Source organism: Pseudophryne corroboree, chromosome 2 (assembly GCF_028390025.1).
Source record: "Pseudophryne corroboree isolate aPseCor3 chromosome 2, aPseCor3.hap2, whole genome shotgun sequence".
Classification (NCBI taxonomy): domain Eukaryota; kingdom Metazoa; phylum Chordata; class Amphibia; order Anura; family Myobatrachidae; genus Pseudophryne; species Pseudophryne corroboree.
The window spans coordinates 932,311,028-932,333,889 of NC_086445.1; the positions used below are offsets into that span (position 1 = coordinate 932,311,028).

The following is a 22,862-nucleotide window of genomic DNA, read 5'->3' on the forward strand; positions in this document are numbered from 1 at the left end:
AGTTGGGTGCACCTGCTTCAAAGCAGACTATTGCTCGCTGGATCTGTAGTACGATTCAGCTTGCACATTCTGCGGCTGGACTGCCGCATCCTAAATCAGTAAAAGCCCATTCCACGAGGAAGGTGGGCTCTTCTTGGGCGGCTGCCCGAGGGGTCTCGGCTCTACAACTTTGCCGAGCAGCTACTTGGTCGGGGTCAAACACATTTGCTAAATTCTACAAGTTTGACACCCTGGCTGAGGAGGACCTAGAGTTTGCCCATTCGGTGCTGCAGAGTCATCCGCACTCTCCCGCCCGTTTGGGAGCTTTGGTATAATCCCCATGGTCCTTACGGAGTCCCAGCATCCACTTAGGACGTCAGAGAAAATAAGAATTTACTCACCGGTAATTCTATTTCTTGTAGTCCGTAGTGGATGCTGGGCGCCCATCTCAAGTGCGGATTGTCTGCAATACTTGTATATAGTTATTGTTTAACTAAAGGGTTATTGTTGAGCCATCTGTTGAGAGGCTCAGTTGTTATCATACTGTTAACTGGGTAGTGTATCACGAGTTATACGGTGTGATTGGTGTGGCTGGTATGAGTCTTACCCGGGATTCAAAATCCTTCCTTATTGTGTCAGCTCTTCCGGGCACAGTATCCTAACTGAAGTCTGGAGGAGGGTCATAGTGGGAGGAGCCAGTGCACACCAGTAATCTAAAGCTTTCTTTTAGTTGTGCCCAGTCTCCTGCGGAGCTGCTATTCCCCATGGTCCTTACGGAGTCCCAGCATCCACTACGGACTACGAGAAATAGAATTACCGGTGAGTAAATTCTTATTTTTTCAAACAGGGCCGTTAACTGTTAGCATCTCACTGGGCTCCCGGGGGAGGGAAGGGGGGCACAGTGCGCCAGCTGCGCGGGCGCACTCCACAAAGGAATTCAGACTGCGATCCAGTCTGAATTACCCCCATAGTTCCAGCCCGCTCTTTACCAACGTGCATGACACCAGGGGATAAAGAAGAGGTCTGTCAGAAAAAAGTAAGCAGTGAGGTATCAATGACAACATGTCCAACGCCACAATGTCTGCATGCAAAATGTTAGCATCTGTTGCTAAGAGCTGTCCATGAGTGCAGCGAAAAAATCACGATTTCTAATAGGTTCTGATGTGCATTCTAGTAGGTGGACATCATGCTTGGTTGTAAAAATAAATAAGTGGGATCCAGCCCAATTTGTAGCAGGCTCTGGCCCTCATTCCGAGTTGATCGCTAAGTTTTTCGGTCGCACAACATATTCGCAAAGTTGCGTTAATGTAGTAAATATGCGAACCTCCGCCCCCAACGTATTTTTGCACATTCGTACGCAGTATTACACAAAGTGGGCGTACGCCAAATGACATCGCAGTAATGCGAAACCATCGCAGCATTGCGAATCCATCGCAATAACACATACTTAATCGTAAAAATACTAAGTTTTAGTAGATTTACACATTTTACCGTAAAAGTGCACACTTTTAAGGAAAAACGCACAAAAATGTTTTTTTAAAGCTATTAAGTGAAATTACACCATTCCTTTTAAAGTCAACAAGCCCTTTTCAATAACGAATCCAATTAGTGTAATGATTGATAATGTTCCTAAACAATTAAGTCTGCAAAAAAAACCAGATTAACACTTTGTTGCCATAATTGCCCATCAACATGTAAAAGTGTATAATTTTTTTTTTTTTTCCCTTTGTTTGTTTTTAAAGGTGTTGTTTGTGAATGAAGGTGTTTACATGTTTCTTAACACAATAATCTCCTGTTTTTTTTGTTAATAATCTAACGTAAGATGTGTGTAATGTTTTTTGCAAACAATTTCTGCCTGCCAATCAGCTGATCCTTTTTTGCATTAATAAACACAACACCCGGTTAACTTTAATCAACTTTTTTTATTTTATTTTTTAAAATAAATCAGTTTTTTTTTTCATAAAATAAACAAAATCATGCAAATTTTTGCAAATTATCAACACAATGCATTAATCCTTGCAGGTGTTGGCGCATGGTGTAAAGAATGCCTCCAAAACTTGTAGGATCTCCAACTGCAACATCTGAAATTAAGATGCAACACAAACATTAATAACTTAATTACATTACTTATTATCCAAGCAAGGCGCAAAGCAGACTTAAATGCAGGCATGTCCAAACTGCTGGACTCCAGCTGTTGTGAAACTACATATACCAGCATGCCTTGACACAGTTTTGTGGTCAGGGAATGCCAAAGCTGTGTCAGGGCATGCTGGGATGTGTAGTTTCTCAACAGTTGGAGGGCCGCAGTTTGGACAGGCCTGCTTTAATGGCAAAGTTACTACATCCTGCCTGTTTTATGGTACAATCATTAGCAGAACAACACACAAGCCTGCTCAGCCTTTTTTTAAGATTTTAAAGTGTTCCAGACCATGGGTTACATTTACTACTATGTGAGTTATATTTAAGATGGAACGTTGCCCATAGCAAACAAGCAAAAATATGAATATTATATTGTTTAAGTGGTTCCCAATTTTTAAAGTATAATCTTATTGGTTGCTATGGCCGACATCCCATGTTAAAGATAACTACCATCTTCGTCAATGTTACACCATGTTGGCATTCATTCCCATTTGGTTTTTTTTTTTATTTTTTATTTTTTAGGGTGTTGGTCCTGCATCATCACACTGCATATCAACATCTTCAGAAGGACAACATATCCTAGCATGCCCACACTCCATGAAAGCTGCCCTTACTAAATAAGGTCAAACAGGTTTGACTTTATCCAATAATCATTTTGTGAGTGTAACTTTCACACCACAAATCATTGGGTCGTTAGGCTGCCTAACAAAGTGAAGCATGTGATTTGTAAGTGTAAATATTAAGAATACACAGGCACAAGTGTAAAAGAACAACAACATACTAAACTCCACTCAGGTCTAACTGTTTCCCAGAAAACCTAACACATATAAACCCTGTTGTCCTGCCAACCCTGTTGACCTAATGAGTGTCGACCTAGAGTGGACACACAAAACATGGCACACATAAACACTGGACATATAATGACACTCAAATAAATGTAAATGCAACATGTACACCATGAAGAAAAACACAATTAATTTTCCTTGGTACAAGAATTCCAACAGTACAACACTGCATGTTTTGTCATTGTAAGTGTAAGTAGGTAATCATTTTTAACAAAATGTTAAAACACTTACTTTCCTCGGCAACATGAAGACTCCCTGAACTGTCTTCAGGGGCTTCCTCTGCCCATTCACTGGGTGGGGATGGCGGCTGGATGGGGGAAGGCGGCTGGATGGGGGAAGGAGGAGGGATTGGGGAAGGAGGCTGGATGGGGGAAGGAGGCTGGATGGGGGAAGGAGGCTTGATGGGGGAAGGAGGTTGGATTGGGGATGTAATTTCAGAGGGTGGGTCTGATTGAGAGGGCGAGGGGGGCGGTGAAAATGTTAGGCCAATAGAGGGTGAGGGGGGCTGAGAAGGTGAGTTGGAAGTAGAAGGAGAAGGGGTATGGGAAGGAGGAGAAGGGGTCACAGAAAGAGAAGGAGAGGTTGGCTGAGAAGGGGAGTGGAAAGTGGAGTGGGCCTGGGAAGCTGAGGGGGCCTGGGAAGCTGAGGGGGCCTGGGAAGCTGAGGGTGACTGGGAAGCTGAGGTGGATTGTGAAGCTGAGGGTGATTGGGAAGCTGAGGGGGATTGGGAAGCTGAGGGGGAGTGAGAAGGGGAGGGGGAGTGAGAAGGGGAGGGGGAGTGAGAAGGGGAGGGGGAGTGAGAAGGGGAGGGGGACTGGGAAGTGGAGGGGGAGTGAGAAGGGGAAGGGTGCTGAGCTGGTGCATCATGTGGTGCTTGCCGTTGTGGTCATCCTAGAATGATTGTTAAAATATAATTCAATTTGCATGTTAAATTACATACTAATCAATTGTAATTTTCACTGTTCGGTTCCATGTAAAAGAAAGTTTTTTTTAGAATTTTAAATAAAAAATTATTCAAACCTCTTCATGTTGCCCACTGCAAACAAAATTATGAAATAAAAAAATTTTGTCGGTCATTCCTGTATCTATTCCATTGAGACATATTGATTTGTCTAGCCAACATCACCAGATCACTATTCAAGCTACCTTATTATATAGACAGCACTGATCAAGTTTTTTGGTACAGTTTCCTGCCTGGTTACTAATTATGTAAAACATGCACTTGTTTAGGGACACTTTGCTACAGTCAGTAATGTTTGCCCTAACCACACACACTGTCCTATTTTTTCAAAATGTTCACTCAGTGTTGCAATTAGCCTACCACTTAGTGAAAATTTGCACTATTTATGCTAATAATCTTATGTAATGTTACTTACTGCGTGCATGCATAGTGCGGATTTGCTGGCGGATCTCCGCCAACAGCTCTGGAGTCCTCCTTCGGAGATCACTCCATCTCCGCTCTAACTGGATGATGGTCCGCCTGCTGCGGACGCGAGACCGCAGCAGGCGACGGACCTCCGCGTAGGCCTCGCGCTTAACACGATTGGGGATGAATCGCCCAACGCGGCCTACGCGGCGGTCCATCACCGCAACCAGGACGCGGAGCTCCCGCCTGGTGAAAGGTGCCGCACGCATCATGGCAATGGCGTTTTCCTTATTTGGGCATATATTTATAATGTCTGTTAGCATGTGATTGGTCCACAATCTATGCTGTCATATGTCATTTATAATAACTTTATTGATCTTTGCAATGCTGTGAAGAGCAGAGTGTTATTTCGCATGAGCGGAACTACGCATTCGCATAAGCAAATTTTAAGCAAAACACAACCAAAAAATTTAAAACAAAAAAACACAGACACAGACACACACACAGTTTTAGATCAATTTATAAACATATCTGAGTACTCACCTCAGTTTGTGTGGTCTTTCAGCTGGACATTCACAAAGTGGGCAACATTCAGTTTCATTTGTTTGTGTTTTTGTTTAAATAATCATGATGTTAGAATAGTAAAAAAATAAGGACACTATTTAGCAACATCACAGTATTGTTTTACACAAAATTAAATTGTCAGCTTAACGTGTTATTGTTTTTTGAAGATTAAAAAAAAACAGATTCAAACACACAAAAAGCATTACACAATGACCTTACAATAGCAAACACAATTTCTACATTTAAATAAAAAATGATGCATACTGTGCTTTTATTTTGGTAACAATAGAGTAAAAAAAAACACTATACCTGAAAAATTCAGCAACAATGCTTGCCCTGACTTGGCTCCCCCTCCTTGTAACACTCCCCCCACCGAAGTGTCGGACAACCCCTGGCTCCTCATCAGGCAATTCCTCTGTCTGAGGAAGCTCTACGCTACTCCTTACCGCGATATTGTGGAGTATAGCGCACAGGACCACTATTTTACTTGCCATCTCCGGCGAATACATGATGTCGCCACCAGTGCGGTGGAGCACACGAAACCGCCCTTTAAGGACCCCAATTGTGCGCTCCACCAGCTGCCTAGTGGCAGTAAGCGCGGAGTTAAATGCCATCTGTGGTCCTGGCCTGGGATTACGGTAAGGAGTCATGAGCCAGGGGGTGCAAGGATATCCACGGTCTCCTGTTTGAGGAAAAAAAAAATTAGAAATAGTCAATTTGGAAAAATATACAAAATTTTGAACAAAATATGTGCAACAACTCACCCAATAACCACATGTCTGCTCGTTGACTTGATCTTAATCTGTGCCATATCCCTGATTGTCTAATGACATACGCATCATGGGAACTTCCAGTAAACTTTGCGTTCAGGGAAAGGATCTGGAGGGATGGCCCACAAACAACCATTACATTCAGAGAATGAAACAGTTTCCTGTTTCTATAAATTTCTTCATTATGTTTTGGTGGCTGAATAGCTACATGTGTGCCATCCACAACCCCAATAACATGTGGGAAGCGACTACCACCTTCCGCAAATTGCCGCTTCACCACATCTAGGGCACCAACATCCAAAGGCATAGCAATAAATTGCTTCACACGCTTGAGGAAAGCCTGGCAGACACGCCGCAGGACCTTACTGAACTGGCCCTGCGACATGCCAACCAGGTCTCCAACCACATGCTGGTAAGACCCTGTTGCCAAAAAATGTAACACAGCAAGGAATTGTGTCAATGGTGGTATTGCTGTAGGATACCGAATTTCAGACTCCAGATCACTCTCTATTATGGAGAGAGTGTCTAGGATTAGATGTGGTGGCAGCCTGTATCTACGTACAACCACATCATCTGGCATCCCAAAAAGTAGGACACGGGGTCGGAAAATTGGTGGCCTAGCACGCCTCCGTTGCCTTGGTTGATGAGGAGCCGGTTGTGGTTGTGGGGCTGGCGGTTGGGGTGGGAGTGCTGGCGTGGGTTGGGGAGGTAGGGCTTCTGCTGCGATAAATATAGACATCACACACTTTTATAAAAAAAAAAAAAAAATTGAATAAGACAAAAACAAAGTCCAAAAAATATGCAAACAAAAAATTATTACAAGAAGGGTGTGTCAACTTACTGCAGGAGCGTAAGACATTTTTTCTGGGTTCAATTCAGGACCAAAAAGAATATTATAAAAAAAAAAAAAAACATTATTTTTATAATGAAAGCTACATATGTTAAATTGTAATTGTTAAAAATACTATTATTTCAAAAAACAGAACATCAAACACATCACAAACAACTACTACAAAATTAAGAATAATTGGTTAAAAACATTTAAATTAAAATAAAAAAAAGTTAGCCCTTTAGTAGCTAGACCAGCCAAGAACAACACTACTTTGCTGATCAATCCCGGTAAAAAACATAACATTTATTATCAAGATGGAAAACAAACATAATCAAAACACTTTGAACAAACACAAACAGGCACCAACACAGGCCCAGGGAACTTACCTGATCCAAAATAAAGAAAGGAACTCTTTGTGTTATATAGCACACAAAATAAACAAAATCGACTAGGGTTACGTCACCCAAAACAAATCTCCTACAAGAGAGCAAATATGACAGTCAAAAACAACATACAGACCAATAAACAAAACAGGCACCAACACAGGCCCAGGGAACTTACCTGATCCAAAATAAAGAAAGGAACTCTTTGTGTTATATAGCACACAAAATAAACAAAATCGACTAGGGTTACGTCACCCAAAACAAATCTCCTACAAGAGAGCAAATATGACAGTCAAACACAACATACAGACCAATAAACAAAACAGGCACCAACACAGGCCCAGGGAACTTACCTGATCCAAAATAAAGAAAGGAACTCTTTGTGTTATATAGCACACAAAATAAACAAAATCGACTAGGGTTACGTCACCCAAAACAAATCTCCTACAAGAGAGCAAATATGACAGTCAAAAACAACATACAGACCAATAAACAAAACAGGCACCAACACAGGCCCAGGGAACTTACCTGATCCAAAATAAAGAAAGGAACTCTTTGTGTTATATAGCACACAAAATAAACAAAATCGACTAGGGTTACGTCACCCAAAACAAATCTCCTACAAGAGAACAAATATGACAGTCAAAAACAACATACAGACCAATAAACAAAACAGGCACCAACACAGGCCCAGGGAACTTACCTGATCCAAAATAAAGAAAGGAACTCTTTGTGTTATATAGCACACAAAATAAACAAAATCGACTAGGGTTACGTCACCCAAAACAAATCTCCTACAAGAGAACAAATATGACAGTCAAAAACAACATACAGACCAATAAACAAAACAGGCACCAACACAGGCCCAGGGAACTTACCTGATCCAAAATAAAGAAAGGAACTCTTTGTGTTATATAGCACACAAAATAAACAAAATCGACTAGGGTTACGTCACCCAAAACAAATCTCCTACAAGAGAACAAAAATGTCAGTAAAAGCAATGAAGCACAGGTTTATTTGCAAAAATGGACTAGCTAAATATATATGTGTAAAAAAGAATAACAAACAATCAACATAAAATAAACACTTTGAAATCAAAAAATGAACAACAAGACGAATTCCAGAATACTCACAAACGAAAAATCGCAGACAAAATGCTACACTGACTATATTCTAAACGCAAACGAAAGGACAAATGTATGCTTGACAATTACTCACTCTGAAAATTCCTATAGCACCTTCACGCACAAGCCAACAAACTCAAGTGAAAGAAACTCCAAACTACCTACACTCACAGCGTGCAAAGTAGGCCCTTAAATAAGCAGTGCAATCATTAATCAGATTAACAGTGTACACCTGTGTGAATTAACGCTACGCACGTAGGTATATAAGCACACACCTCGGCGTACACACGTCATCACAAACATGGCTTCTCGTGAGCAAATCGCAGCAGAGATGGACCGCATTGCAGAGCAGGAGATGGCATTGCGGAAAAGACGCCTAGATTGCCAAAGGCGCATGTTGGAATCCGCCTCTGCGGATGTTGAAGAGGCAGGACCTAGTACTCTGCAAATGTCTGCTTCTGAACCACAACAATTGACTGGGGATACCCTGCCACACACACAAAGTGACCAAACTGAGGGAGAATTGGCTTTAGCCACACAAACACAACAGACAGAAGCTGCTAGTGAGGAGGAAGATGGTGATGACCAACAAGAAGAAACCTCACAGGCTACCTCCAGACGGAAGAAAAGACAGCCTGCATTCACTAAGAGGGAGTTGCGTGTCTTGGTCACGCAGGCCATGTCCAAAATCCATAGAGGGCCAAAAAACATGGGGGCTGCTTCAAAAGATCGAATCTGGAGAGACATCACAAAATCTGTGAATGAAGTTGGCTCTGTCGTCAGAACATCACAGGAAGTGAGACGACGGTAAGTGCATCTTGACAGTCCTTTTTCTGTGCTAAGTTGACTAAAAAATGTAGTTACATGTGATGTTATGTCTAGCAAACACAAGCAGAACACGTGTCCTATATATTAGCTTAGACAAATAATAAGACTCTACTTTGTCCCTCTTTCACAATACATATGTAGGTGGGCCGACTTCAAATCCCGCCTGAAGGCAAAGAGGGCTGCGGAGTGGAATGCCTCAAGGGCTACAGGTGGAGGAGCACCTGTCGCTGTGGAGTATACTGACTTGGAGGAGATGGCGATGCCCTGTGTCAGTTATGAGGAGGGCCAAGGGGTGTCTCATATGGACACGGACCTGCCTGAGATCCTGACGGGACATGACTTGGAAGGTAAGTTTACACATTTAGTTGTCTGTAATTTTGACAGTATTTATAATAATAAACTAATTTTGTATCCTACTTTTTTCCCCACACATTCTTCTATTTGCTTGCCACAAAACACAGCACAGGGGGGTGATCCGTTTGAGTCACAGGACGGTTATGTGGTTGAGGCTGAGGTGGAGGGACCTAGTGAGTCTGGCAGTGTGGGCCAACAAATCCCACCTCTGCAGGTTCCTACTGGCCCCCCCACCCAACCCTCTGCTATCCCGGAGATCCTGCTTGAAATCGCTAGGTATGGTGAGAGCCTAAATCGGTTTCAAGACGGGGTCATCCGGGAGGTAAGCCAGATAGCTGTCCGGCTCACTGAGCACCGAACCTGTGTTGAGCAAGGTGTTGCTCAACTCTGCCAAGGTCTGGCAGAGATCAGGCAGGGCCAAGAACAACTTGCCTCCTCATTCCAAACCCTTGCAAATAACATCTTGCAAGGGCTCCAGGCCATCGCTGTCTCCCTTGCCCACAGTGGCAGAGAGCCACCCACATCGGCTCCCTCCCCTGCCCCTGCCCAGGAAGAACAGCCCACTGGGCAGGCCCAACGAAGGTCGCTCCGCAGACCTTCCAAAGAAGAACAGCCTCAGGCGGGGAGAAAAAGAAGAAAATGATGTCTCTCCAGATGGGCAGCACCCATGTTTTTGATGTTGCCTCTATGTATTTTTGGAGTTGGCTTGTGTGACCAGAATGGATAACTCCCTCTTAGTGAAATGTATTCTTTCTGTTTGGATGTATTGTAGCCTGTGAGTTTATGTGTATAAACACCAGAGCCATCTTCCTCTTACTAGTGTGCTATGTATTGTTGTGTTTGTGTGGTGGATCCTAATTCTTTCTCATTTGGTTTAAAATTTGTGTGTGGCAGGGTGTGTCATGTTTTATTTATGCTTTAAAAATATACTTTTGTCAGAAGCAGAATTTTGCAGAGTACTGAGTTCTGCTATCTAATGATTGTCAGTGCCATCTGCTTGCTGCTTGGTCCATCTCTGCCTGTGCGACTCACGCGGAGCCATGTTTAAATGTTGTGAAATATTATTATAGTAATAAAAAATATATTTAAAAAATTTGAGCAGTTTCTTCAAGGTAATGCAGTTCCAGAAAGATTAGGTCAGCATATAGACACTTGTAGACCAATCTGCTAATTCTCCTTAAAAATTGAAAATAAAAACAAAAAAAAGGTATGCTTTGCACCACACTTTAATGTCCATATTAAGTAAACAGACACGACGCTTTTTATAAATATCTATGGTCAACAGGACATCATTTCAAACATTGTCAGATATTATAATCAAATATTATTGTGACTTTTAAGACTAAATTAAAGTGTATGCTGCATTATGTGGGTGTTGGTTTATTTGTAAAAAATGTTGCAGATTTCAAACACTTTCACAAATATTTTCACTTGCTTGTATTTGGGAGTCTTACACACATTAAAACAAGTTTTAAAAATGCTTACACAACAAATTCAACAAAAATCACACCCTTATTTGGCAGTGTGTGAGATTTATATGTGAGTAGAATAAACATGTAATGTGTGTTCAGACAATTGCTGGTTGGTAACTTTCATCTGCTCATTAATTAACAAGTAATTGGACATCAGATGAATGTGATATCCAATTAACTGCTAATTACTGCATACACACTTGTACCAGTACTTCACAAATGTAGAGTAACTGCAGACCTACTCGGCTGCTGCGTGAATGTTGCTACGGTTTCCTATGTTAGTTTTAACAGCGACAATGTTTATTTGCGAAAAACACGCCCATTGCGAGTTGCATACTCCCACACTGTACGCCCACTTTCACGCCCATGTCGGAGCATTGCGAAGTGTCGCCTCCGCCACGCCCACGCCACTCCTCGTTTTCGTTTGCCAGTTACGGCTTTTTTTTTTCTGAGTAATTTTGCCCAGTTGTCGTACGTATGTACTCGCGCATGCGTAATCACGCATTTGCGCATGCGCAGATACTTACATTTCGTACATTTGCGTTGCGAAGACTCTTAGCGATCAACTCGGAATGAGGGCCTCTATTCCCTAATTTGATGTCTTTTTAGTTTACAGAGCTACAGTATTACCACTCACTTTAATAGGTCATTTATTTAAATTAAGTTTCTCTATGTAAGAATTTAACTCCATTGAAATAAGTTAACACTTACATTCTGTAAACCACATTAAAATGCATGGACTATTTCAAGAAATGAGGAAAGCTTTGGGCCACCTGCTTTATGGGAGATTTAATTGGGAGTGAGGTTTAGTGAGGTAAAAAACCTTGCATATCTTGCACCAAATTGTGGATTGCCGCGGGTACGCACACCTCTGATACCCGTGGTATGTATATCATGATGAATAAAGGGCTCAAAGGATCTATTAGTAGATAGTACAATTGTCTTATCTGCTGCTCCATAAAGGCTCTAATTACCTTTCTTATGGGCATTTTATGCCATAGTTTGAAATCAGTCCATCTGTTTGCTGGACGCCTGGAATAAACAGTTTCCAATATTTTCTGTTCCAACAAGTTCCTTCATATCTGTTTGTAAATCTTGATAGCTGCTGTTTTCTTTAAAGCAGCTTGTATTTTAGATGACGTTTGCTCCTGTAAACCTGCACATACATTAATTATAACGCTATACAGGGGCATTACTGGAACTTTGTGGGCCCCACAGCATAATATTGAAGGAGCCCCTGTCCCAATGATACTTGAAAGACACCTCTCCACAGCAGCAGTTTTTCATTTTATAGCCCATAATAGTGCCCTAGTCCATTTTCTGAGCCATAGTAGTGCCTTTGTTAATATTGTGACCCCTAGTAGTGCCCTAGTTTAATGTATGATCCATCATTGTTCCCTAGTTTACATGTTGTCACACTGATGGGTTGCCAGTACACATTATGCCATGCAGTGTATCCAGTTCATATTATGCCACATTACAGTGTCCCCCTGAGCAAACTATGCCACATTAGCGTGCCCTCCAGTTTATTATGTCATGTTACAGTGCCCCAGTTCACATGCCTTCCACACTGCAATGAGAAAATATGATTATGACACATTACAGTGCCCTCCACTCCAGTTCATACTGTACCACATTAGAGTGCTCTCTAGTTCATATCATGCCACATTCCATGTGCCCCCTTACCATTATAACATCCACTGCACACACCTCTCACTGGAAATGCCATGTCACATTATTCAGGCTGGACAATGGATCAGACCCAGTTGCTTAGCAAGCAAATCTGTGAAACTGGTATGCAACTTTATAACCTTGGTCTAGGTCCCCTGAGCCTCTGGGCCCCATAGCAGTGGCACCCCTTGCACCCACTATAGTTACGCCCATGACGCCGACAATGTCTTTGTAGAAATGTAGAATGTCCGTTGACTTGTGTTTATCATGTGTGATATGTAACATTTTACCTTTGTATGTTTCTGTTTGTTTTTGTCAAGCAAACATCATGTCCCATGTGTAAACGGACCCGTCACCCACAACACAGTGGAAGCAGCCAATGTTCAGGCTGAACAAATATTTAACCTATCAGAGGAAATGCAGGATTTCTATAGGGTTTTTTTTTCACATTTTGTATTTGAGAACAAAGCAAAATTAAACTATAATAAGCCTACAGTGTATATGTTCTTTCTGTGCTTCTACATGCCATTACTGAGCCCACACATGTTGTTACTACATACCTCAGTTGTGCCCAAACATAGCATCACTGGTTATGTACCCTTCAATATGTAACTGTGCACCCACATACCACTCTGTGCTCTTACATGCAATAATTTATTAAAGTGATCCAGGCCAGCATTATGTCACCGGCTGTGTGTCCCCTTATGTGACTACTCCCACATGTATTCCCAATGCTGTGCTGCCATGCTGTGTGCGTTCTGTGAATGTAATGGTACTGGCTCTACATGCTGTTCTCTAAACCCCACTCTATGCAGTGATTCTATAGAAGGCACCAACCAGCAGCCCCTTCCTCCAATCTCCTACTCTCATGAAGCCAAATGAGCTGTGCCATTGCTGGCTGACAGGATGCGCTCACCTAGCAATGTCAGGGAGATAAAACTGTATTCAGGTGGATTTAGTGATTAGATCAGAGGGATGTGTGTGTTTTCAATTTCTGAGCAATGGAAATCCTACTCATTCATTTTTGAGGAACTAGTGACAACAGTGAGGCACAAAATGCCTCATGACTCAGTTTTGTCACTAGTTCCACTTCAATAGACAGTCTGCAGTGAATATTTGAGTTAATTAAGTGCAAGTCAGTTTTGCAGACATAATAGTACGTGTTTTCACACTGCACATACTCCAGAGCCGGGCGTTCACAACTTAGGGCCTAATTCAGACCTGATCACAGCAGCAAAATCTCTAATGGGCAAAACCTTGTGCACTGCAGGTGGGGCAGATGTACCATATGCAGAGAGAGTTAGATTTGGGTAGGTTATTTTGTTTCTGTGCAGGGTAAATACTGGCTGCTTTATTTTTACACTGCAATTTAGATTTCAGTTTGAACACACCCCACCCAAATCTAACTCTTTCTGCACATGTTATATCTGCCCCACCTGCACTGCACATGGTTTTGCCCATTAGAGAAAAATGGTGCTGCTGCGGTCAGGTCTGAATTAGGCCCTTAGTTGGCTAAAGAGGCATAATGGGGTAGGAATGGAACATTTGCACATATGCAAAGTTTATCAAGGGCTGGTGTTGTGTCTATACAGAGTCGGACTGGCCCACAGGTGTACAGGGGAAATCTCCGGTGTTCCTTGTCACCCGAGTGAGAGACCAAGCACCCAGGTTGATGGTCTGGAGCCTGACCCCTTGAGGAGGCTCAAGGGGTCAGGCTCCAGACCATCAACCTTGGTGCTTGGTTTGTTTCTATGGAAACTACACCAAGATTAGAACTCTAGGCAATCAAAGTGGGTGGTCCTGGATCACACCTCACCGCTCCTTTATAAAGAGATCCTGTTCTTTGTAGTCCTCTTTCTCTAATCAATGGCCAAGTCCATCTGTGGTGGTAAGCAACACCACCTCTGGTGGCTGACCACTCCCTTTAAGCTTGGGTCCCTACAAACTGCAATCCCTGGTGGGCCCTTCATGCCTCAGTCCAACACTGTGCATATGTGTAATTATACGGATGGATCATTTAAACCAGGGATAGGGCTGGTACAAGTACACAATGATAATGGTGATGGGTATCTATCAAGCCAAGCATACAGATTGTAGTTGTCTGACGTAGAACTCTGCATACAGACAAATATCCACGTTTAGTTTCCTGCACGCAATGTGGGTGCAATTACGGACGATTTGCGTTCAGCTCTGCATCAACCCCACTGTGTAGGTGAGGGGACTAGTACAAATGGTTAATGCTTTCAACCTTAACAACAGCAATTTAGAACTGAGCTCTCATCCAAAGCAAAATCAGCCTCATCAATACCCCAGGCCATTCCCTGTCATCTGTTTCATTTGCCCATGACCTTGTACCGCAGAATTAGCATTGTGTATGGTAATTATAATGATAATGATTTCTGTTCCTTTGAAGGATGAAGAAGAGGACCCATGTGTCATTTGCCACGACGACCTCCACACTGGCAGTATTTGGGAATTGCACTGTATGCACAGATTCCATAAAGAGGTAAAGTGACACTATGAGCCAGAGTATGCTAGTATGTTACCTAATAACTGTATAACCAGCAGGTGGGACTTATATTGTAGTAATGATCAAAGTATACTTTATGCATTCACCCTTTGTATAGTATCCTAGAAACCTTTACAATCTGCTGTTGACAAAGATTTGAAATACCTTATTGGTCGTTGTAGGCTACCATTTAAAAAAATAAATACATAACATATGATGATGATGATGATGATGATGATGATGATGATGATGATGATGATGATGATGATAAATAACAATAATCTACCTCCATGTAACAGTGCTAAGAAATAAAGGTGGTGTAGCCCATAGCAACCAATAATATGCATACGAATATTCTAAAGTGCATTACAATAAGTGAGCCTCTGATTAGTTTCTATACGCAACAACATAATATTACTGTGCACCAGTTTCCTAAAAGTCCCCCTGTGAATTTCATTGCATTTTATCATAACATATACCTCCCAACTGCCCTGACTTCAACGGAACAGTCTCAAATAGTTTATCTCAAAATGTGTAGATCTTAGACGAAAACAATGGTGATTTGCACCAAAGTGATAATATTTCCGTGAATTGGAATTGGGACTTATTTTTTTTCCTAATTTTGCATATTTGAATTTTGGGAGGAAACAGAGATTTTCAATCATTTTACTCTGTTAAAGTGGAATGTGTGAGTATTATTTTTGTAGGAAGATGCGGTATATAGGAGCAGCAGAAAGTGTAATCAAACAAGAACTCTTTATTTCTGTATAAACACATTCCTCCCAACATCAAGCTCCGGGAAAGGGGGACACCCTAAAAAAGGGGTGTGACCTGTGCAAAATGAGGCGTGGCTTTGTGGCAATGCCGCGATCACGAACTCGTCCCCATCGCTCTATGAGCTGCTGGCATGCCCCCAGTCCCTCTATCACCCGTGAATCGATGCTGTGCGCATTGTGGCCATGCAGTGTTAAATATCTCACACTGTATGTCCACAATATCTGATGGGTTTCAAGCTGTCAAATAAAGCGTCTGTCGGTCTGGCAGATATATTATCCGTACCAGAGAAAGAAAAATGCAGATGCACACTCTAAGCACTAGGGCCCAGATTTATCAAGCCTTGGAGAGTGATAAATTGCAAGGTAATAAAGTACCAGCCAATCAGCTCCTAAATGCCATGTAACAGGCTGTGTTTGAAAAATGATAGTTGGGAGCTGATTATTTGGTACTTTATCACTGTGTAATTCATCACTCTCCAAAGCTTGATAACTCTGGGCCCAAGAATGCTAATAGTCAAAATAATTGTGATAAACTCTTAGAATTAACTTGGAGTATAAGTGAAGTTCTTAGCACATTTGGCAAAAAAATGTAAGCCCATCTACCATGTCTAGGTGAACTTCAACAGATGGGTTCCTAACATCCTTACTACTACCATATTTGGCTGGATGTAATGGAGTGCAGGGCAGCCGGAGCTCCGAGATTCTGGACGAACCCGTACATTTTTTTAAAGCAGCAAACAAACGTGGTTTTGCCTTGTAAATGTTTGCTGCTTTAAAAAAGTATGAGTTCATCCGGAATCTCGGAGCTCCGGCTGTCTTGCATTCCAAAACATCAGGTCCATTATATCAATTTATCCAGATCTTACATTTAAATAGTGCCCATTCTAATATGGAGACCCATTTCTGCGTATGCATTACAGTCATACAAATGCATATGCAAATTTGCGAATGCAGTGGTGGGCTTCATTTTCCTTTCTGGGCGGCTCTTCACATGCGATTTTTAGCAGTAGCAAATTTGAAACGGGTATGGGTCATTAGGTCGACCTCACTTAGGTCGACAGTCATTAGGACGACCACTATTGGTCGACATGCAGTAGGTCGACATGGTCACTAGGTCGACATGGTCAATATGTCGACATGTGCTAGGTCGACATGGAAAAAGGTCGACATGAGTTTTTTTTTACTGTTCTTGATGTCGTTTTCTTTGTAAAGTGACGGGGAACCCCAATTAGTGCACCGTGTCCCCTTGCATGGCTCGCTTCGCTCACCATGCTTCAGGCAATGTGCTCGCTGCGCTTGGCACAGGTTACCATTCTCAATTGTAGTCCACATGGATCGTAAAATATGAAAAAATGCAAAAAATAAAAAAAAATTAAAAACTCATGTCGACCTTTTTCCACGTTGACCTAGTACATGTTAGCCTATTGACCATGTCGACCTAATGCATGTCGACCAATAGTGGTCGACCTAATGACTGTCAACCTAAGTGCTGTCGACCTAATGACCGTATCCCTTTGAAACAATCACTATTTCAGTCCCCTTACTGATACCCCTTTTCCACTAGCTTTTTAAAACACGGGTAAATGCGCGGTGGCGCGCATTTACCCGTGTTTTTCCCTAGTGGAAAAGGGTCCCCTGGCAAATTCCCGGATGAAGTGTTCCGGGAATCCTACCCGGGTAGCTAGCCGGGTTGAACACGTGTTCAACATGGCTAGCTGTCTAGTGTGAACGGGAGCCGTGTCGAGGCGACACGGCTTCCGTTCACTGTGTATGGGAGGGCGGCGCTGGGAGATCATGTGATCTCCCAGCGCCGCCCCTGCCGGGTCACTAGCCGCGTCACCAACCCGGCAATTGCCGGGTTGGTGAGCGCTGTCTGTAGGGGGCTGTAGGCTGTAGCACGGGTCGCAGCCGTGTCAGGGGACACGGCTGCGACCCGTGTTACTGTAGTGGAAAAGGGGTATGAATTAGCCGCATAGACTCGAACTTAATGGGCTCCACTGTTTCTGCAATATTGCCACAGGATTTAAAGCGCCAATTAGTTTTAAGGCAAAAATAGCCTGGTTCTGACCTAAAAGTAATCACCACTTTAAATGTGCATGATCATGATTCATCCTCTGTCAACACCTGTAATCTGCTCTCGATGGACTGGACCCACATTCTAGATCTTGAAAAGGATAAGGAATATGGTCAGCAAACACTGATGCATGTTTCACTATATCATGCATTTTCAAAGCACTAACACAGTATGTCTAATCTACACCCTATTTTCATACATGCAAAGCAATCTTTGCCTTGTTGGAAATATGTCTGTACAGGCTTAAGGATGTAGCAGTGTTTCTGTACACACCAGTAGATTCCTTACAATTATGAACAGCCCAGTTATTTAACTGGTATGCATTCAGGATCCCGCCTGTTGGGATCCCAGCAGATGTAATACCTACGCTGGAATCCCAACTGCCACCAGAATACAGACGCCGGAATCCCGAGGAGATCAGGATTCTGATGACAATTTCATGACAGTCAGCAACCTGAAGGTAAGTATGCACTGACAGCTTAGGTTTACTGTGGGGGGAAAGGGGTGGTTAGGTTTAGGCACACACAGGGGGGTTAGAGTACGGGGTGGGGGAGGTTAGGGTTAGACTGCAGAAAGTGGGGGGGGGGGATTAGGGGTAGGCACCACCAGAGGGAGGATAGAGTTGGGCTGTGGAGTGGGGTTAGGGGGTAGGGGAAGAAGGTTTGGGTACCCTACGCACCCTTGTTGGCATTGCCGCGATCGGGATGCCGGCGTCGGTATACTGAATGCCTGCATCTCGACCGCCGGCTATTCATACTAAACCCATTTAACCAATGGAGTGGTTTTATTAAAGATAAAGCATGTACAGCCGTACTCACTGTTATACATAATGGAAGATGACGTGTCCACTTACTGACTTTACTTCCATTGGACCACGCATGTCTGAATGTACTATATCAAGTGGTTTTGTAGTTCTACTTACTGACTTGGGAAATGGCTGATGACTTTGTTTCCCTAATATACAGTTCTCACATATGAGTTTTTCTCTGTTAGCTACAGACTTTCTTGTGACCATCCCGTACTGTAGCTTTTGAACACTGTCGTATCCAAGGTGACCAAGGGGGTAATTCAGAGTTGATCGCAGCAGCAAATTTGTTAGCTGTTGGGCAAAACCATGTGCACTGCAGGGGAGGCAGATATAACATTTGCAGAGAGAATTAGATTTGGGTGGGTTATTTTGTTTCTGTGCAGGGTAAATACTGGCTGCTTTATTTTTACACTGCAATCTAGATTTCAGTTTGAACACACCCCACCCAAATCTAACACTTTCTGCACATTTTATATCTGCCCCCCCCCCCCCCCCTGCAGTTTTTGCCTAACTGCTAACAAATTTGCAGCTGCGATCAACTCTGAATTAGGCCCCAAATCCTCTATACTGTGATAATTGTAGCACCTGAACTTGAGTTTTCTGAATTTTTCAGTTTTTGTATGCAATGCAGTAGTCTCAGCATATGACTCACAGGCAGAGCCGGACTAAGGGGGTGGCCCAGGGGGTACATTATCCTGGGCCCCCTCTCCCAGGGGCTCCCGTCCCTGCCATCCACCACAGGGTGTGTGGACAGTGCTCCCTCTGGCTGCTACTGCGGGGTGCGAAGGTGCAGGCAGCGTGTGGGATCCAGCAGGACTGTCACCTGTGCACCGGCTCCTGAGTAGCACGCGACCTCTGCGGGGAGAAGGGGGCTTGCGGACAGTCAGAAGTGCCTCCGGACGTTAGGGGATACTGAGGCTGCCAGGGTAAGAGGGAGCTGCGTTGCTGGAGCAGCGGTTCCTGTGAGAGTGGATGATGGAGCTACTGGAGGGTGTCCGCAGAGGCAGCTCCTCTGTTACAGTGCTTCATAACGAGGGAGATCTCAGTCCCTGAAAGCAGCCATCACGCCGCTGACACTTATTTTTGCTGTGTGGCACCGGGGTCCTGATTAGGAGGTGGACTGGCCGGTGATCTTCCTAGCAGGTGGTGCTCAGCCCCAAGGAGGAGCCAGAACAAATGCTGTCAGCAAGAGGCAGAAAAGTGAGCCCACCGCCTGCCTACCTGCTGTGTCTGAGAGACTGCAGTGCTGTACTTGACTGCAAACAGGTCTGTTGAGTTTTGCCTCTTTTTACACATATCTCTGGAGAACCCATCAATACTTATACAAGTCCCAGTCATCATATTAATATATAGAGACATAAAATTAACCCTGACCCACGTCCCATAGCCTATTCCTCCCCCTAGTGCCTAATCCTCCTGTCCCACAGTCTGACCCTAACCCTCCCGTCCCACAGCCTGACCTAACCCTCCCGTCCCACAGCCTGACCTAACCCTCCCGTCCCACAGCCTGACCTAACCCTCCGTCCCACAGCCTGACCCTAACCCTCCTCCTAATGCCATACCCCACTGCCCGCAGGCTGACCCTAACTCTCCCCCTAGTGCCTAACCCTCCCCCCACAGCCTGACACTAACCCTCTCCCTAGTGCCTAATCCTCCCCACACAGCCTGACCCTCCCCCTAGTGCCTAACCCTCCCATCCCACAGCCTGACCCTAACCCTCCCCTAGTGCCTAACCCTCCCTCCACAGCCTGACCTAACCCTCCCATCCCACAGCCTGACCCTAACCCTCCTCCTAATGCCATATCCCTCTGACCGCAGGCTGACCCTAACTCTCCCCCTAGTGCCTAACCCTCCCCCCACAGCCTGACCCTAACCCTCTCCCTAGTGCCTAACCCTCCCCACACAGCCTGACCCTCCCCCTAGTGCCTAACCCTCCCGTCCCACAGCCTGACCCTCCCCCTAGTGCCTAACCCTCCCGTCTCACAGCCTGACCCTAAACTCCCCCTAATGCCTGACCCTCCCCCCGCAGCCTGACCCTAACCCTCCGCTAGTGCCTAACCCTCCCTCCACAGTCTGATCATAACCCTCCCCCTAGTGCCTAACCATCCCCACGCAGCCTGACCCTGACCCTCCCCCTAGTGCCTAACCCTCCCCCCGCAACCTGACCCTAAACCTTCCCCTAGTACCTAACCGTCTCCACGTAGCCTGACACTAACACTCCCCCCAGTGCCTAACCCTCCTGTCCCACAGCCTAACCATAACCCTCCCCCTGATGCCTAATGCTAACCCTTCTGTCCTACAGCCCAACCCTCACGTCCCACAGACTAACCCTTACCCTATCCCTAGTGCCTAAATGTGGGTACACACTGGCATATATGTCTGCAGATCAATTGATGTGCAGCTATATCTACAGACGGACCATTCAGTGTGTTGTGCATACACACTGGCCGATCCGTCTTGACTGACATCACGAACTGGGCGGGCAGTTACACGCGCCACCCAGTTGCGCTGTCAGTCACTGCCGGCTTGTGCAGGAAGTGTATGGGTGGTTGGCTGACTGCCCATTCACACAGAATGATGCACCAGTATATCTGCAGGGCCGACACAATATGTCTGTGAACGACGGTGTTCACAGACATAATGTTGGTACACACTGTGTGATGGACCAGCGATATATCGGCCGTTACTCTAACCCTCCTGTCCCGCAGCCTAACACTAGCCCTCCCCTCTAATATCTTAACCCTAACCCTCCTCTTAGTACCTAACCCCCCCTACCCCCTTACTTACGTCAGAATGCTGACTGTCGGGATTCCGGCGTCAAAATTCTGAGCGGTTTCAGGATACTGGCACTGGTCTTCTGACTGCCAACATCTTGATCTTCGAGATGCCAACTACATCCCTAGAAATTGGGTGAGGACACTAGGCCGCAATGCTTCTAATAAGTAAATGGAAACTGTTTCCCATTTACAGTGAATCAATCAAACCCTAGACTTCTATTATTAGTTAATCCAGAGGGGAGTTTGTACAGAAAGTCTAGCCCATTTATCAAAGCCTGCATATGTAATGCGATCTGGGTCCGAAATTGGCGCCCAGGATCGCATTGCAATATGCAATTGTATCAGCTGAATGTATGATCCAGTTTCAGAGCACGTCCCTGTGATGTGCTATAAGGACTACTGGGGCTTCTGAGTGTGACCCTGAGCCTGTGAGGATCAGAGACTTGCGCCAAGTGGTTCTTATCTGTTGACAAATTCTATCTTAAAAATAATGAGTGGGCACGCAGGGAGGGGGGCTGTGATTGTGTGTGTGAATGGGAGTCAGGACTCGGGAGAGCAGTAGAGAGGCAGCAGGAACAGCAGCGGGCAGTCAGAAACGGTAGGCCCAGAAAATGAATACAATTCTACAGGACCTTTGTCAAGCATGTCACCATTACTGTTGTTACTGCGCGACTGTGTGTGGTGCGCGCCTGCGTGTGCGTGCGCCCACATGCATATGGAGGTGTGTGTGTGTGTGTGAGTGCGCTGGCAGGGGCATGATCACCTACTGGTCACGCGGATTATATTGAAAATACGTTTTTTATGTATGTATTGTGTTGTTTTATGTTTTTGTGTATTAATGAAAAAAATGTGCAATCACTGGAATGCCCTTGGGTGCCCTTTCATAAGTGGGTTATAAGTTTTAGCAATGTAAAGTTTGTCAATAGAGGACGTTTGGTCTATTTATAGAAAAGATGGTATTAGACTGCTGCCGTGTATACTAGTGGGTAGTTGTCACACGCCATGGGCGGCGTTCGCCGCGCTTACCCCTGCGTGCCTGCTGGTCTGTGTTGCGGCCTCCGCCTTCGGTGGTCCGCGGGCTCCGGCGTCTGGCTGGCGCGGCTCCCGGCGGTTCCCCGGAGCGGGGGCGCCGCCGTGGCACCCGGCGTCGCGTGGGCGGGGAGCGGGTGACGTCAATGGACTGTTTCGCCAATCCAGCGGAGGCGGGAGATTCAAAGGCAGACGCCGGGCAGAGCCTGGGCGCCTGAGTATCGTCTTTTCCTCTGAAGTGGATGCCAGTGCTTCTGTTCTCAGCGGATCTCTCTGCAGCATACCCCGGTGTCTCCGGCATTTCCAGGTGTCAGTTGTTGCACAGCTTCCAGCGTTCCCAGCCGCTGCTGGGTTCCACTGCGCTCTAGTTACCAGTGCTTCTTGGAGTCAGCGTGGGCTGCAGGTTAAATGTCGCTCTCAAGTTATACAAGTCCTCAGTGTCTTTAACCCTCGCTCCCAAGTTATACAAGTCCTCAGTGTCTTTAACCCTCGCTCCCAAGTTATACAAATCCTCAGTGTCTTTAACCACCGCTCTCAAGTTCTTCAAATCATCATTGTCTTT

General features: G+C 44.6%; 1 protein-coding gene across 1 annotated transcript in view; it reads left to right on the forward strand.

Moving 5' to 3' along the window:
* Positions 1 to 22,862, forward strand: part of LNP1 (leukemia NUP98 fusion partner 1) — a 308,875-nt gene that overhangs the window by 244,006 nt on the left and 42,007 nt on the right. Inside the window, exon 4 of the mRNA XM_063956236.1 lies at positions 14,741 to 14,833. Within this exon, the coding sequence (XP_063812306.1) occupies positions 14,741 to 14,833 (93 nt within the window). The remainder of the gene's footprint in view (positions 1 to 14,740; positions 14,834 to 22,862) is intronic.